At 40.0% G+C, this 17602-nt stretch overlaps 1 protein-coding gene across 2 annotated transcripts in view; it reads right to left on the reverse strand.

Annotated features, from left to right (window-relative positions):
* MYOM1 (myomesin 1) overlaps nucleotides 1-17602 on the reverse strand; it is a 163299-nt gene that overhangs the window by 124811 nt on the left and 20886 nt on the right. The window contains exons 1-2 of one of the 2 annotated variants that reach the window (XM_078060562.1): nucleotides 7847-8205; nucleotides 3752-4077 (exon numbers count right to left, since the gene is read on the reverse strand). In XM_078060562.1, coding sequence (XP_077916688.1) covers nucleotides 3752-4050 — 299 coding nt within the window. In that variant the 5' untranslated portion in view covers nucleotides 4051-4077; nucleotides 7847-8205. Of the gene's footprint in view, nucleotides 1-3751; nucleotides 4078-7846; nucleotides 8206-17602 lie in introns of those variants that run through there. The other variant, XM_036122338.2, reaches the window with a different exon arrangement.

Genomic DNA, 17602 nt, shown 5'->3' on the forward strand with positions numbered 1-17602 from the left:
TCTACAAAGGGTTGAGGGACAACTCTACATCCCTCCATCATCTAAGAACTATGCTGTGTTGTCTCTGCTTTTTGAAAGTTATTCATTCCTATCAAGTGTAACAAAATATTTCACTTATTATTTCCAACTTAATGTATGATCCAGCCTACTCAAAAGAAACGAAGGAACCCTGATTCTTATAATACCACACTCCCTGTAAACATCTGCCTTATTTCATCCTAACTTTGTATAATATTGGCATTAAGAAAGGGATCCTCAGGCCACACACGGGGTTGTCTGATGTTTATATGTTGACTTTCCAGGGTGGTGGTTCTGACCTTTGTTGAGTCACAGGGTTCTCTGAGAATCTGGTGAAAGCTACCATCTTTCTCAGCAAAAACAAATTCTCAACTGTGCCTAATTTTGCACATAATTTCAGATCACCTAAGACCCTCCATTCATGGATAGAAGTTAAGAACCATTGCCTAATGGTAGTTATGAGCACCATTTCTCCTTTAATCTCTGATAGTATTTGTGGATTACTAGCATAAAACAATAATCTTGTGTCATTTTTGTCTTCCTGAATTAGGGTTTTTTTTTTCTCACTGTGACTAAGAATAAAGGCATTTAGAATATGTCTTCCAGGATTTATTTTATAACCCTGGGCTCAGAATTCAATTGGTAACTGATCTGTGCTTACAACCACATTGATGTTGAACGGGCCATTGTTCCTAAGACCTACTGAGGTCAGCCAAGCCCTGAGCACATATAAATCTCCATAGTTTCCACTTTACTACTGGACATCTAACTACAAAGCAGAGGCTAAAAATAGATCAAGCCTAGTGTTTACATACATTCCATGGAACCGCATTTCTAAACCTAGGGGTTTTAATCAACACTTTTCATAATCCAAAGAGAGATATTTCATTTAGCAGGGAAAAGTTATTCCATTTTGAGAGAGCAAAAACACAACCTAAAGGAATTACGAAGATTTTGAAATGTTCAAGGAATATTATCTGAACCTGTTAGCTCTAGGTCTAAAAAAAGAAAAACTAAAAACCCCAGGATTAGGTTGACTTTCTTTTCCTTTACACTGCATTACACAAAGGAAAAAATATTGGTGTTTTCTTCCCTCTCTTGTTTCTAGGTCAACATTTCTAGGTCAACATGTTTCTACCAATAAGTTTGAGTTCTTCAAACATTAAGCCATTAATGAATAGCTACCTACCTACCTATCTACATAAATATAGACATTGCAGGAAAGAACACAATATGAAGTTGAGTATAGAAAAATTATTACAGTTCCATTTCCTATAGAAACTTTACTATGTGAGGCTTTTTAAAGCTGAAATGGCTAAGTCTTCCAAAGATAACACAGAGCAAATGTTTTCTGAATAAAATATAAAAGTGCTCAAAGGTTTAATTACTAATGTTTAATATAATATATCCCAGTATAAAGAAATATGAATATTACACATGTGGTTAAAAGGATGTTTTGTTTAAAATTAAAATAATTTAACATAAAATTTAGCAATAGAGTTGAAGAAGTAAAGATCTCTTTAAAATACAAATTCATAAAACTTATAGATCATACTGCCTTGGGGAAATGAAATAAGTACACAAGCAGTTCCATTAGCAACATCTTCTATAGACTCAGTACAGACAGTCCATGAAAATGGATATTTAAAATGTAATCCTCCTCTATTAAAAGACAGCTGCTTTCCTAAACGAGGTTCTTAATGTTCTATAGAACATTCTTCAGAACAAAATGATGCTGTCCCATACACATGGTGTTAATTCCTCTCAACTTTCCTTTGGAAGGCAGTTCATTTAAAGCAAGTGCTAAAAGAAATGAATTCACCTTAGTGACCATATTTCCATATTTACAACCAACACCAAGTCCTGCTGAATATCCCATGAAAGTGAGATTGCAAAATGATCCTGTTCCATTTTAAATGGAATTTCATAATGTGGCCATCAGACATTCCAGGCAAACCCCAGCGGACTCTGGTTCTGTTACTAAACAGAGCAGAAGGGTCCCAGGAGGTCCCTGTCAGTGCCGGAGAAACAACAGCCATAGATCAGGTGCTGCTTAAACCCAACGGGGATTCAGGAATTTCTGCCTTCAGAAACTAGCCTCACTTCTATTCATACAATCCACTGCATTATTTCCTCAATAACTTAACTCCCAGAAAGAAACACTTTTCTAGTTGTCCTAACAGATATTTTGTGGACTTAAATTTTGTAAGACTTAAAATTATATTATGTTGATAACTAAAAAAATGCAATCTATGCCAGATGCTTTGGAGAGGCAGACTTGAGGCAGCAGGTGGTTATTTACCATATATCCCAGAAATGTTTACATTTGCAAGTTCAGCAATTCCTTCTGTGGACTATAGATAGATTTTTAATAAAATCACGTGAATCTTGCAAGTGTTTTTTAATCCCAATGAAACATTTCATTCTGGATATCAAGAAAATAAAAACCGGCTTGGGCTGAGAAAGTAAGCATCTGCCCAGCATTCATCAGGCTGGAACTACAGACACAGAAGCCAACTGCAAAGTTCACAGAAAACATTTCTCTCAGGGACACTGCTGCTAAAAAGGGTTGTGGCAACCTCCTTCTCTGAGTGACTACAGACTCACTGAGAAACTTTCTTCTCTAATATCAAAGATTACCAGTAAGTTTGCTGTTTGAAATTTTATCAGTAAGAATGAGACATTGCCTGGATGACCCCATTTGCTGTTGACACAGAGAAGCAGCCTCAGTTCCCAACTCAGGTGCTGAGCTCCACATAAAGGGCTTCTGGATACAACAGTCCTCAACTTCACTGTTTCCAATAGAAACAGGACGCTGGGTTTGCTTTGCAGACCAGACCTGCATGTAAACTCCACTCTTCCTAGAATCCTAATATAGTAACTCTCTCTTTTCCTCTGCTGTGTGGTCTCCCTCATCGCAATGGGTTGATAAATCTACTTTTATCAGAATACAGGTTTGTTTCTGGTAGTCTTAGGCTGACTGAGATAGGGGCCTGGTTGTATAAAATGCTCTAGCTAAAAAAAATATCTGCTGCCTACCTGAACAATGGCTCAGAATTCTAATACTGGCTCTCAGATACTGAAAAAGTAGAACGCATCTCTGCTGTGGTTTGGGCGCCTGTGACCTGTGAATTTTAAATTCTATACTGGCTTCTCATCTAAGTAGAAACATTCTGAGGGCCAGGAAACCTGCTGTGAGCGTTGAAATGATGTTTTCTGGCTCTGCTGCTACTGAATGTTGAACTCAATCTGTGGCAGAACTTCTCTGCTTCTAGCAATATCACAGTTGGCAACACAAGCAAGACACGCCAGTGTGATTATGAAGCTCTCTGTGAAACTCAAACGGTAAAGGGAAACAGGTACACGTAAGTCCCAGGTCTCCCAAATACATGGCCTCACTCCACAGCTGATTTGTTTTTTTAAAAGATTTTATTTATTTATTTCAGAGAGAGAGAGAGAGAAAGAGAGCGCAGGGGAGAAGCAGAGGGAGAGGGACAAGCAGACTCTGTGCTGAGCACAGAGCCCTATACGAGGCTTGATCTCAAGATCCTAAGATCATGACCTGAGCCAAAACCAAGAGTCAGATGCTTAACGACTGAGCCACCCAGGCGCCCCACTCCAAACCTGATTTAAATGTAGGGCTGCCAGACCAAAAGAAGGGAAAACATGATGTAGGAGGGTTATTCAGAGAGTGTGCCTTTGAGCTAAGGTTGGAAGGCTGCTTCTGACATACCCGTGGGAGTAGCCGTAATCGTAGGCCGAGGCTGTCTTCCGACTGGCTGCGAAGGCATGGGTAGATTCGGTGGCCCGGGAGGCCTGCTGCTGGTAGGAGCCCACGGACGCCTGGCTGAAGGCCCCGGATTCCTGGCGGTGCGCGGTGGCGGAGCGGCTGCTGTAGGCCGTGGAGCCGTGAGTGTAGATGGCAGAGCTTTTCTTCTCCTGCTGGTACTGGCTCATGGTGCTGCGAAGGTCCCTGTTCCGGTAGCTGCTGTCATAGTGCTGGTGGAGCTTCTGATAAATGGGCAGAGACATTGTGTGCCCTGGAGGGAACCAGGTGACCTACGAGAAAGCAGCAACTTGTGAGTGAACTATTAAGAAACAAGGTATCTAAATCAATATGTAAATTGATGTAAATACTCTTACCTTTTCCAAAGAGCAAATGGAAAAGGATGTGAAGGTTAGCTTAACTGGTTACTCAGCAAACTTTCTACTTCATAGCCCACATGAGCCCGCTCCACCATTGGGTTGCCTTCTAATCTGGGTTTGGTTTTTTGGGTTTTGTTTTAATAACCAGGAGGTCTTTACAAAGCTTCCCTACCCTAGCTATTGTGTTTTTTCCTCAGACTTTTCATAATATGTATTTCAAATTTTCTGGCATTTTATCCTGATAGGGTCTTCGTCTGGGAGAATATGTAATGATGGAGAGTCTGTGTCACGGTCAATGTGGTTTCATTCAACAAATAATTATTGAGCACCTACTATAAGCCTGGTACTGTTCCAGCACAAGAAATATGGAGATGAACAAAACAAAATCCCTGCTCTGATAACCTTAGCTAGAACTTTATATTCTATTGCAGGTGATAGCCAATAGAGAAAATAAGTAAAATATAAGGTATAACAGAATGGGCTAAATGCTACAGAGAAAAATAAAGCAGGAAAGGGAGTTGGGATGCAATTTTAAACAGTCTCATCAGGGATGGCTTCTGAGCATAAAAGTGTCATCTGAGCATGAGAAAATTAGAAGAAGAGTGTCCTAGATGGAAGACCATAGCAAAGACTCTAGGGTGTGCACATGCGTGTTGTACTCCAGGCAGTGAAGTACAAATAGGCAGTGAAGCTACAAGGAGTGAGCGGGGTGCAGGGAGATGGATAGGAGACGATGTCGGGGGGTGGGGGATAGAGAGTGTAGGTCTGATGAGCAACTGTAGGGTCTTTGTCTTTCCCTCTGAAAGGGCTGGAAAAACCATCAGAAGGTTCCAAACTGAGACTCTTGCTGATGTATAAAGGACAGACTATTGAGGGACAAGAATGAAAGCCAGAAGACCAATTAGAAGGCTGTTATAGGGGCACCTGGCTGGCTCAGTCAGTGGAACGTGCGACTCTTGATCTCAGGGTTGTGGGTTTGAGCCCCATTTTCGGTGGAGAGATTACTTAAAAATAAAAGCTTTAAAGAATTTTTTTTAAGGGCGTCTGGGTTGCTCAGTCGATTAAGCATCTGCCTTCAGCTCAGGTCATGATCCTGGGGTCCTGGGATAGAGCCCCACATCTGGCTCCCTGCTCAGTGGGGAATTTGCTTATCCCTCCCTCTCTACCCCTCCCCGTGCTCATGCACGCTCTCTCTCTCAAATAAATAAAATCTTAAAAAAACTTTTTTAAAAAAGAAGGCTGTTATGAACTGAGTTATATTCCCCCAGATTCATATGTTGAAGTCCTAACCACCAGTACTTCAAAATGTGACTGTATCTGGAAACAGGGTCTTTACAGAGGAAATAAGGCTAACGTGAGATTATTAGGATGGGCCCTCATTCAATATGACTGGTGTCTCTATACGAAGAGGAAATTAGGACACAGATGTGTACATATACAGAGGAAGACTATGTGAAGAGAAAAGAAGATCATCTATAAGCCAAGAAGAGAGGCCTCCGATAAAAATAACTCTACCAACACCTTGATCTCAGATTTCTAGCCTCCAGAATTGTGAGAAGATACATTTCTGTTGTTTAAGGCACCCAGTCTGTGGTACTTTGTTAGGGAAGCCCTAGCAAATGAAGGCAAAGGCCATTGCAATAGTCCAGGCTAAAGATGACAATGGTGGCAGTGGAAATGTGAGAAGTGATCAGACTCAGTACATGTTTTGAAGGTAGAACCAACAGCATTTGCTGAAAGTTCTGAATTAGGGTGTGAAACAAAGAGAGGGGTGAGAGATGATCCTGAGGTTTTCTCCTGAGTAACTGGAAGATCGAAGTTGCTAACTGAGATGGGCAGGAGTGTAAGAAAGCACAGTTAGGGATGAAAGAACAGGAGATGGGTCTGAGATATTCTACAGTTGAATACTTGCTAGACATCCAAGTGGAGATGTTAAATTGCATTCATGACTTTGGAGCACAGGGTAAAGGTCCAGGATGGACACCTGCATTCAGCAGTCACCAACATATAGATGGTTTATTTTTTTTAAAGATTTTTTATTTATTTATTTGACACAGCGAGAGAGGGAACACAAACGGGGGGAGTGGGAGAGGATTAAGCAAGCTTCTCGCAGAGCAGGGAGCCCGATGCGGGGCTCGATGCAGGGCTCGATGTGGGGTTCGATCCCAGGACCCTGGGATCATGACCTGAACCGAAGGCAGATGCTTAACGACTGAGCCACCCAGGCGCCCCTATTTAAACTCTTTTAAACGTCAGTATGTATTCCCTAGAGAAGAAAATCCAGCAAACTGCACTCCAGAAATATTTGTCTTGGGGCTCATGGAAGATATCAGTCTACATGGCATTTCCCAAGAGGAAAAAAATAGCTACTAGGCAAGCAACTTTGCTTCAACCCTTAAATAGATTGCTATCTTCTGTTCTAAAACATACAGAAAATTACCATATGTAATGAATAATTATTAGATAAATTTTGATAAAACAAAAGGATTCGAATATATTAATACAGAAATATGTTAAGCAGTTATAAAGATAATAGGTAAGTTTCTTTAATGATACACAGTACATTGTAACATGGCAAATATTATTTAAATGACATCCAAATAAATGATGAATAACCTTCTTATGTATTATGTTATAAGCTAAGTTCATACATGCTAACGTGACTTGAAATGCTGTCATTTTCACAAAATAAAATCTTTAAATATCTTGCCCCAATTCTACTTTCCACTCTCTTTATTTCTATTTTCCCCAAAATATATTTATTTTAATAGTATTTCATATCACAGACACATGCATAATGTATTACAAATGAACAGGGTCTGGCTTTAAGTCATCAGAGCTGGCTGTCACCGCTCTGACCTCTGGAATGAAGGTAAGCTACCTTCTCTTCGTCAAGTAAGTGAGGATTATCCCCAACACATGACTGCTAGAGTATGTTGGGAAGAAAGGTGGTTTGGTTGTCTTCTGTTTCTTTAAGACCTGCATTTTCTTTCTGAACATAATTTGGGAATTTTGGAAGGAATACTAATTCCATAATTATAATCCTGATATGATACTTTTGTATAGGCATTAGAGGCTAAAAGCTGATTTAAATCATTCACAGAAAGTGTTAGCTTTAGGATCATTCTGTGGGGATCTATGTTGCCACTGAAATATTATTTAGCCATTTCCATGTTAGAAATACCATAATGCACTCTTACACCTATTCACATGGCATTGTCAAACAAAATCACTGAATTAGAAACCAGGGACTTCAGAGTTAATTTACCTCGTTTGGTCTAATTTATAATCGGGACTATTGCAGGCATATGGAAGATAGAAAACACATTGTATCCTGCCACCTCATCCATTCCAGATTTTAACCAGACCATTGAACTATAACTTGGAAAGAGTACTTGGACTCACACTTACAGTTCCACCATTATCCCCTTATGGTTCCAGAAACAGTAGCTTAACTTAAAAAGAACAGCATGGATGTGAGAGGAGAGCAGTGCCAGCGAAAACTGGCACCCTGCTGCTTTTGTCTTCCTTCCCAGGGGCTCCCCTTCGCTATTTCTCTCCTCTTCTGACCGCTCTCTGAGAAAACCACTGAACTCACAAGATGGGAAGAAACCACACACATGCAATGCTGTTAAGCACATCAAATATCAAGTGCATTCTTCTACCTCAGTGTCACACTTACCCGTGTTCAAAGGAGTGATGGTGGTAGAAATGCTCCGATGTGGCTGTGGAGCTGGATGAGAGAATGAAAATCCCACGTCGGTTGAATCCCCCAAAAAAGTGAAGAGGCAGGGCTAAAGACAGGACCCAGGGGACCAGTTCAAAAATAATGCATGTGGTCAGGCAGGAGAATGTCAGAGCCACATAGCCAGCCTTTTATGGCCAAGAGGGCAGACAAATATAGCAGCAAATGGGGAGGGGAGTCCTAACGAGAGGAAGAAAGAGGCCCTCACAGGTAGCTGCTTCAGTAATGTAATTACACCAATGCGAGTCAATGGGTCTGTCCTGATTAAACCAAATGCAGGATTTTTATTTGGCTGTAAGAGCTATTTTCAATCTCTTTATCACTGGATATTTAAAAGTGTAATGGAAAAAGTAATTTGTGCTGAGAACTAAAAATAGGTGTAGTAATTTGATTCCCAAAATGGACTTCATGGAATTTTAATGCCAAGATATGGTTCTGGGTGTGCTGTTCGTGACACATGTACAGTACATTTAAAAAACACAAGGTGAAAAAAGAACTTGAGGCTAACTAAACGCAAAACAAGTTAAAAATGGGTTGCATGTGGTGGTAATTTTGGTCTGACAATACACAGCCACTGTTTCTCTCGTGTCAGGAAAGTTTTTCAAAGTCGCAGCTTCTAGCTTGAGTATTTGAATCCCTTTTTTCATTAATTAAAGCCTTTGAGAAGCAATACATTTTATCTTTCCTAAAGTCAGAGTAGGGTCAGTCTGACCAACAAGAGATTCTCTTTCTTTGCTTTTCAGACTATGTAACAAATTAACAGGTGGCATAACCTGGTGCTCAGAGCCTGCATTTTAGAGGCAGACTAAAGCTAGATTCCTGGCCATCGATGGCACTTAATTGCCATGCAACCTCAAGCAATTAATTCTCCTTCCTAAGTTTCATTTTCCTTCTCTACAAAATAATATCCAAAGTATGGGAATGCTGTGGAGATTAAATGCAATAATGCACTTAACCCAGTGACTGCCACATAATACTCAGTGAACATCAACTATTATTACAGAAATAAACTCATTGTTCAGATTATACATATTGAGCTGGTTGGTTATGTTCTGACATGATATTACAGTGATATTACCTCAACTGAACACAGATCACTTGTATCTATCAAAATATTGAACTGACCCAATATCATAGTCTACTTTATAATAACTTCCTTGGTGACAACTACAGTTAACACTAATGCACTGTGATGAGCACTTTATATACGTGACCTCACTTAATTCTCATGGTGCTCTGCAAGCCAGGTATGATTAGCTTCATTATACAGCCAAGGAAATCAAGACTTCGAAACGCAAAGTCATTTGCCAAAAATCACACAGCTAGTAAATGACAAATGCAATTCATTCAATCCATATTTGGACTCTGAATCCCATGCATTTTTTGTCAGGTATTGATGGATCCTCTAGTGACACTTCGTTTACAAGAAACTAGATATTTTGAAATGGTCTTCAAGCACAATTTAAGTCTCCATTCATAACCAACAGCAGCTTCTGAGCTAGGCAAAGTGCGCAAAAGAATGTATTCCACTTAGTCCCGACGCTGTTTCCTGGTAAAATTCAACTTGGCATTTCTTCATCTACACATACCTCCTGTGAGTATGCATATGGATGTTTTAGCTATTTGGAATCCATATGAGAGTTTTCGAAGCTTCATGTTCCCCAAGCATCCCTATGTTCTCTAAACATCCAATATAGAATGGTAGTGGTTCTGAGTTTTGTCCACCAGGCATTGGAATGGTTCCCAGTGAACTGTTTCTCTAGAGAACATAGTAAGTTGTTTCAAATCTTCTCGAAGCAGGAGAGAAGAAAAATTAACAAAAATAAGAGGTATAAATCATCATAATACTAGCTAATATTTAATGACTACTTGCTATATGTCAGAAATTAATGCTAACTGCTTTACAATATCTTATTTGAACATCACATACACATAAAAACATTTTATGGATTATGAAGTTGAGATTTAGAGAGGTTGATATTCTTAATATCACACAACTGTATGTGACAGAGGATTTAAACTCAGTTCAGAACTGTTCTGCTCAGAGCGCAGTCATCATACCATATTGCCTTTCAACAATTTAACTGTGTGTGCGTGTGTGTGTGTGTGTGTGTGTGTCTGTGTCTGTGTGTAGAGAGAGAGAGAGCCATGTGCCAATAATGTCCATTAGAAGTAAGAACTATTAGAGCGCCTGGGTGGCTCAGTCATTAGGCGTCTGCCTTCGGCTCAGGTCACGATCTCAGGGTCCTGGGATCGGGCCCCGCATCGGGCTCCCTGCTCCTCGGGAAGCCTGCTTCTCCCTCTCCCCCTCCCCCTCCCCCTGCTTGTGCTCCCTCTCTCACTGTGTCTCTCTCTGTCAAATAAATAAATAAAATCTTTAAAAAAAAAAAAGTAAGAACTGTTACTAAAGAATTTCAGTTTTATTTCCTGTGTAACAGACAAGTATTAGATCGATAAAATATTTATTGAACTTTGATCCGTGTTAAGAATACAACATTAGAGAAGTCCACGTACACTTGTGGAAAAACTAAAATATTATCATTTATTCACTGACACTCAAGATCCCAGTGAAAGTCAAATAGTTTATTTCAAACAAATACATAGTAAGATTTGACAAAAAAGCATGAGCTAGACCCAGCTTAGTATACTAAGTGATCTTTCTGTTATAGCATCATCTGGATTCAGCCTTTTCTAACAACGTATTTATCTAAAATATAGCTATCCAGATCACACACATACTGTGTTGTACTGTATAATTAAACTAAAATTAAAGAAGAAAAATTTAGCTGGGCTCATAAAAATCAATTGTTGTGATTCAATCATTATTCCCTTATAGATGAATAATCATTCTGTCAATTACTCTGATTTAATCATAATGCCTTTACAGATGTGTAATTAATCTGAAAATTTAATGGAATGCTAACCAACTGTTAATTTCAAATTTCCCAGGAAACCATCTAATGGAAAATACTTTTAAAAAAGCATTTAACTATATAAGTCCGGAAATTTAAAAAAATACTTGCTTTCAGAATCATAGTTGTTTTTTTTTTTTAAAGTAATTTTAAGTAGACACAGGGGTGCCTGGGTGGCTCAGTCAGTTAAGCATCCGACTCTTGGTTTCAGCTCAGGTCATGATCTCAGGGTTACGAGATCGAGCCCCATGTCGGGCTCCACACTCAGCACAGAGCCTGCTTGAGATTCTCTCCTTTTCCCTCTCCCTCTCCTTGCTTGTGCGCTCACCCTCTCTCTCTAAAATAAATAAATAAAATATGTATATTTTTAAAATAAAGTAGATACATTCTCTCTTCAAATTATCTTTAGCAATATTAATATTCTTGGGGGTGCCTGGCTGGCTCAGGCAGAGAGCATTAGATTCTTGATCTCAGGGTTGTAAGTTTGAGCCCCACATTGGGTGTAGACATTACTAAAATTTTTTTTAACTTAAAAAATAAATAAATAAAGAGTATTAACATTTTTATAAATGTGAAGTGCTGAATTTAACTAACAGTAGTGTATCCTGAAAGCCAAAATAAATATATAAATTATATTAGCCACTTAGTAATTTTCATTTTATGGAAGAGGAAAGAGTAGCAAACCATTAGTCTATGTATGAGGGAATAAACAAAGAAATATTCTTTAGAAATGCAATGTAAACAAAACAAAAACTAAATTCCAACTGAAATCAAGAAATGTTTTTAAAGCTGCTGGTAGTAGTTAACAATTACAACACATGCATCAACAATATGGAAAAATAGCACGCATTGAAAACCTACTATGTCAGGCACTATGCCATGCCCCAGGGTTCAGGGGTGACTAACTCATGTCCACAAAGTAGCCACCGTGTAGTTGGGTAGACAAAGCTGGGTAGTTACTTAAAAATAATTATGGCATCATGGCATAAGGTGGTATCTGCCACTTTACCCTGCATAGTTCTCCAGCTCTACTCCTTGCCACTTCCCTTCTTGCCTTGTGAAATTCCAACCACAGGTAATTGCTTTTACGTCCATGAACTCCAGGTATCTACTGTGTCAGTTCCCTCACACCTGCTGTTCTCTCTGTTCTGCTCTTCCCGTCCCTGTCCAGCACATGCACGTTTCTTCCTTAACTCTCATTCCTTTAAACCTTCTTCTCCTAAGGCCGTCTCTTCTGGAAGACTTTCCTAATTCCACTAGGATAGGAAGTCTATCAAACTATATTTAATGCACGTGTTTGCTTTTCTGTCTCCTGTACTGTGAATTACTTGAGGGCAGGAGAGTACTTTTGTTCAAGTACTCCCAGTACCTAGCACAGCTCTTGGCACAAGATAGGCATGAATAAATAATTGCCGAATAAAGAAAAGTGAGAAATGTGGTACAGAAAAAATCCTCAGGACTAAAGGACTACTTAGAGGTGGAAACAAATAAAAGCAGAGTCACGACGGCCAACCATCCATTGATTGGCTGAGGGCAGGGGAACTGCTCGGGAGCTGGTGGATGGATTCTAGGAGCAGGCCAAGTCTCTAAGCCCAGAAGCCTACCTGTGCCTTTAGTCCAGTCAAGGGACCTTTAGATTAGTATTAGAAAGCAAGACCCCAAAGCCCATTTTCCTTCTTTCTTTTTTTTTTTTTTTAAGATGCATTTATTTGAGAGACAGAGAGAATGGGTGGAGGGGCAGAGGAAGAGAATCTTAAGCAGACTCCCTGCTGAGCATAGAGCCTGATGCGGGCTCCATCTCACAACACATGAGATCATGACCCAAGTTGGATGCTTAACTGACTGAGGCACCCAGGTGCCCCCCAAAGCCCATTTTCTAACATTATTTATGTCCACCTATTTTTCTGTCTGTCTACTCATAAATAGATGTCTAGAGTGATACTCAGCCAATGTCAATAGTAACTCCCAAATAGTGAGGGGTTTTTTTCTTTCTTTTTTTCTTATAATTAGTGTCAGGAGCTGTGAACATATACAATGGGATATTATTCAGTATTAAAAACGAATGAAATCCTGATATATACTACAACATGGTTGAACCTTGAAAATGCTATGCTAAGTGAAATAAGTTAGACACAAAAGGACAAATATTGCATGAGGTACCTAGGGTAGTCAAAGTTAGAGAGACAGAAACTAGAATGGTGGTTACCAGGGGCTGGTGGGAGAGGGAATAGGGAGTTAGTATTCAATGGGTAGAATTTCAATATGGGAAAATGCAAAAATTCTGGAGATGGATAGTGGTGAATGAACATGGAAAAATTAATAAAAGGAAACCTCATTTAGAATGGAGTCAGAGGGGGTCGGGGGAGAGTTCTCATGCCGTACCAGCTGAGGTCAATTGCAGATCCCACGGGAAGACATGTACCCTGCAAGCCATACTACTTAGCTACTTTTACTATTCCAGTGGGAGGAAGGAAGGTTTTTCTCTTCCCCCTGAAACAGCCCAGTCAATATGAAACTATCATAACTCAGCCAATGAAAAGCCACTACACTTCAAATTCCCAGTTTACTCCAATGAACTTTGTAAAAAGATTTTATTTATTTATTTGACAGAGAGAGAGCAGCACAGGGAGAGGGAGAAGCAGGCTCCCCAATGAGTGGGGAGCCCCATGCAGGACTAGACCCCAGGTCCCCGGGATTATAACCTGAGCCCAAGGCAGACGCTTAACCAACTGAGCCACCCAGGCGCCCTCCAATGGACTTTTTGTTTATAACAGCCCTCCCAACTCCCTAATTCCCTCTATAAAAAAGCATTCCTCTCCTTTGTTCTCTGGACTTGTCTATGGTTTTGCCATAGCTTGCTTGTCCCTAATTATAATTCTCTGCTTTTCCTGAATAAACCCATTTTGCTGGTAAAATACTGGCAGTTTTATTTTTAAGGTTAACATACTTAATGCCACTGAACTATATGCTTAAAAATGGTTAAGATGGTAAATTTTACGTCATGTATATGTTACCACACACACAAAAAAGAATGAAGGGTCAGAGATTTTACCCTACTCGAAAGTTAACAAGGTAACGTGGATGCTGACAAGACATGAGACTCCAGGTCGAATCAAAGGACTTTAAAACTCTCAGCAATGGCAGAGGCCAGAGCATGAGCATATTCTTCACTGGTTTACTAACTCCCAATTCCCACAGGGAAAAATGAAAAGGGCCAGTGAAACCTGCACAAACACAGGGACTTTGAGCGTACAGAACCATATATTATATAATGAGCATTAAGCATGTTTGACCTCTGCTCTAGAGGCAGACATTTTCTTTATTATATCGGATAGTAAGCATGCCTGCTTTTTTTCCTGGGGGGAGACACTCTGTCTTCAAAGGCTGTTCACTAGACAAACATCCCTGAAAAGATGGTCTGGAACAAACGGAAGCTGGACCTTGCTTGCAAGACGTACAGAAACATGACAGACCCATAGAACTGTCTCCCAACAGTCGACATACCTTATTTTTACAAAAACAATAACTTTTTTCTTCTTTTAAGTGAGAACCAAGCTAAAGAGCAATGGATGTGAACCTCCAGGTTCATTTTCTTTTTCTTTTTGACAGTTTTAGAGTAGTAGAATTTACACACCACAAAATTCATCCATTTTAAGAGTAAGGTTCAATGAGCATTAGTAAATTTACACAGTTGGGCAACCATCACAAAATCCAGTTTTAAAACACTTCCATTGCTGGGAAAAGTCCCCTTATGCCAGTTTGAGGTTAATCATTGGTCCCATCCACAAAAGCCACTCACCTGGCTTTCTGTCTATAGTTTAGCCTTTCCTAGAAATTTTATACAAATGGAATCATATCATATGTAGTCCGTTACGTCTGGGTTTTTTCACTTAGCAAGCTGTTTTTGAGATTCATCCATATTGTTGCAAGATTCAACAGCTTGTTTCTTCTTATTGCTGAGAAATATTTCACTGAAAGATACACCATGCTTTGCTAATCCATTCATCAATTAATGGACTTTACATTATGTCCAATTTTGGACTATTGTGAATAATGCTATCTTGAATTTTTAAATATATTTGTTCTTATATAATTAACCACATTTGGTCTCACAGATAACAAATTTCAAAATGCTGACCAAAAAAGTATTGATATCTAACACTTATATAGTACTTACTATTTTCCAGGTAGTATTATAAATGCTTTATATGTATTAACTTCTTTATTCCTCACAACATTCTGTAAGGTAGGTACTATTATTTTTTTAAAAGATTTTATTTATTTATTTGAGAGAGAGAGAGAATGAGAGAGAGAGAGAGAGAGAGAGAGAGCATGAGACGGGGGAGGGTCAGAGGGAGAAGCAGACTCTCTGCTGAGCAGGGAGCTGAATGCAGGACTCGATTGTGGAACTGGATCGCAGGACTCAATCCCGGGACTCCAGAATCATGACCTGAGCCGAAGGCAGTCGCTTAACCAACTGAGCCACCCAGGCGCCCGGTAGGTACTATTATTACTATACCCTTTCACTAATGACAAAACTGAGGTACAGAGAAGTTCAGTAATTTGCTCAAGTACATACAACTAAAAAGTGTTAGATACTGTGGTAATTATTTCACAATATATGTAATTCAAGTTATTGTGCTGTACATTTTTTTCTTTTCTTTTTTTTTAAAGAATCTATTTATTTACTGGAGAGAGAGAGAGCAGAGTGAGAGAGAAAGCACATGAGTGGGGGGAATGGGCAGAGGGGGAAGGAGAAGCAGACTCCCCACTGAGTAGGGAACCCCATGAGGGACTCGATCCCAGGATCCTGGGATCATGACCTGAACTGAAGGCAGGTGCTTAACTGAGTCACCCAGGTGGCCCTTTTAAGTAGGCTCCACACCCAGCATGGAGCCCAACACAGGGCTTGAACTCACAATGCTAAGATCAAGACCTGAGCTGAGATCAAATGTTGGACGCTTAACCAATCCCAGGTGATCCTATGCTGTATACTTTAAACTTCTACATTGCTGTATGTCAATTATATCTCAATAAAACCAGGGGGTAAAGAGAGTGAGGATTCAAATTCAGTTAACCCAGATCCAGAGTTCATGCACTTAACCAGTATACAATACTTGCTCATAACTGAAACAATCCACTTGTGATAAAATTCTGTAACTTCTTCAATTCTTTTAATAATGTAGATACCAGTTTTACATTTTAGCCAGGCATATGTCTTCAAGTATTAATTTGGTTATGTTCTTTGTTTCCTTCTCTTTCATATTCTGAGAGTCCCCTCCCCTTTCTTCCCCAGTCTACACTGAAACAGAAACAAAGATGCAAAAACAAAACAAACCTTCAGACTTAGCAAATTTCAGGCACAATCTTACAGAGCTAGCTTTTCCTATCCTGCTTACCAGATAATACCAGATAATACCAAGGCTAGAAAAGAAGAGGCAAAGGCAGGGTAGCCACTAGAGGAGAGCAAGGACCAATCGGAGGGATGGGGTGATCCTCAAACCAAAGGAAAGTGGCCTTTGGAAGAAAGAACAACGGAGTAGAAAGACAAAGAATAATTTATCCCTAAAAATTGACTCTTAACTTTGAAGGCATTAAGCTAAATAAAATAAGCCAGTAAAAAGGACACATGTTGGAGGCACCTGGGTAGCTCAGTCAGTTAAATGTCTGATTCTTGATTTTGGCTCAGGTCATGATCTCAGGGTGGTGTGATTGAGCCCTGTGTCAGGATCCTCACTGGGTGTGAAACCTACTTGAGATTCTTTCTCCCTCTCCCTCTGCACCGCCCCCCCCCCAACTCTCCCACGCACATGCACAAACACATGCTCTCTCTCTCTCTCAAAGAAAGAAACACAAAAAAAACCAAACCACATGTTGTGTGATTTTATTTATATAAGGCACTAAGGTCAAATTCATAGAGGCAGAAAGTAGAATAGTAGTTGCCAGAGGTTGGGGCAGTGGGGTGGGGAAATGGAGAGTTACTGTTTAATGGGTAGAAAGTTTCAGTTGGGGAAGATTAAAACTTCTGGAGATGGATGGTGGTGATGACTGTACAACAATATGAATGTACTTAATGCTACTGAACTGTGCAACTTAAAAATGGTTAAGATGGTAAATTTTGTGTTATGTATATTTCACCACAATTTTAAAACATGACTTCTGATTCATCACTGTTCAGCATGGACAGCCCACAGTTCAGCAGTACTGTACATCAATAACCCCACTCCCCATAACAGAGATGGGGACTCAGGGAACTTGGCCACCTTGGGCAGGAGGTAGAGCATGAAGGGAGAACCATGGCTCTCCCAAGGAGGAACTCAACAGGTCCAGCTGGGAATCTCTTGGTGAGGATAGCAACAGACACACCACTACCACACCTGGTTCTCATCAGTGTGTACACACTATGTTCTACCTTGTCCATAGATAGCCAATAACAATGAATGCATTGTACTATTGCACAATCACTGGTTACCTCGTCTCTAAATATTGGACACATGGATGTTTCCAGTTAATCATCAAGACCAGAAGTCAGGGGTGCTTGGGTGGCTCAGTTGGTTAAGCATCTGCCTTTGGCTCAGGTCATGATCTCAGGTCCTGGCACTGAGCCCCACGTTGGGCTCCCCGCTCAGCGGGGAGTCTGCTTGTCCCTCTCCCTCTGCCCCTGCCCACTGCTCGTGCTCTCTCTCTTTCTTAAATAAATAAAATCTTAAAAAAAAAAAAAAAAGACTAGAAGTCAGGGTTAGGAATTAGGAACAAACATCTTCATTTTCAACCCAGCTCT

Source organism: Halichoerus grypus, chromosome 13 (assembly GCF_964656455.1).
Source record: "Halichoerus grypus chromosome 13, mHalGry1.hap1.1, whole genome shotgun sequence".
Lineage (NCBI taxonomy): Eukaryota > Metazoa > Chordata > Mammalia > Carnivora > Phocidae > Halichoerus > Halichoerus grypus.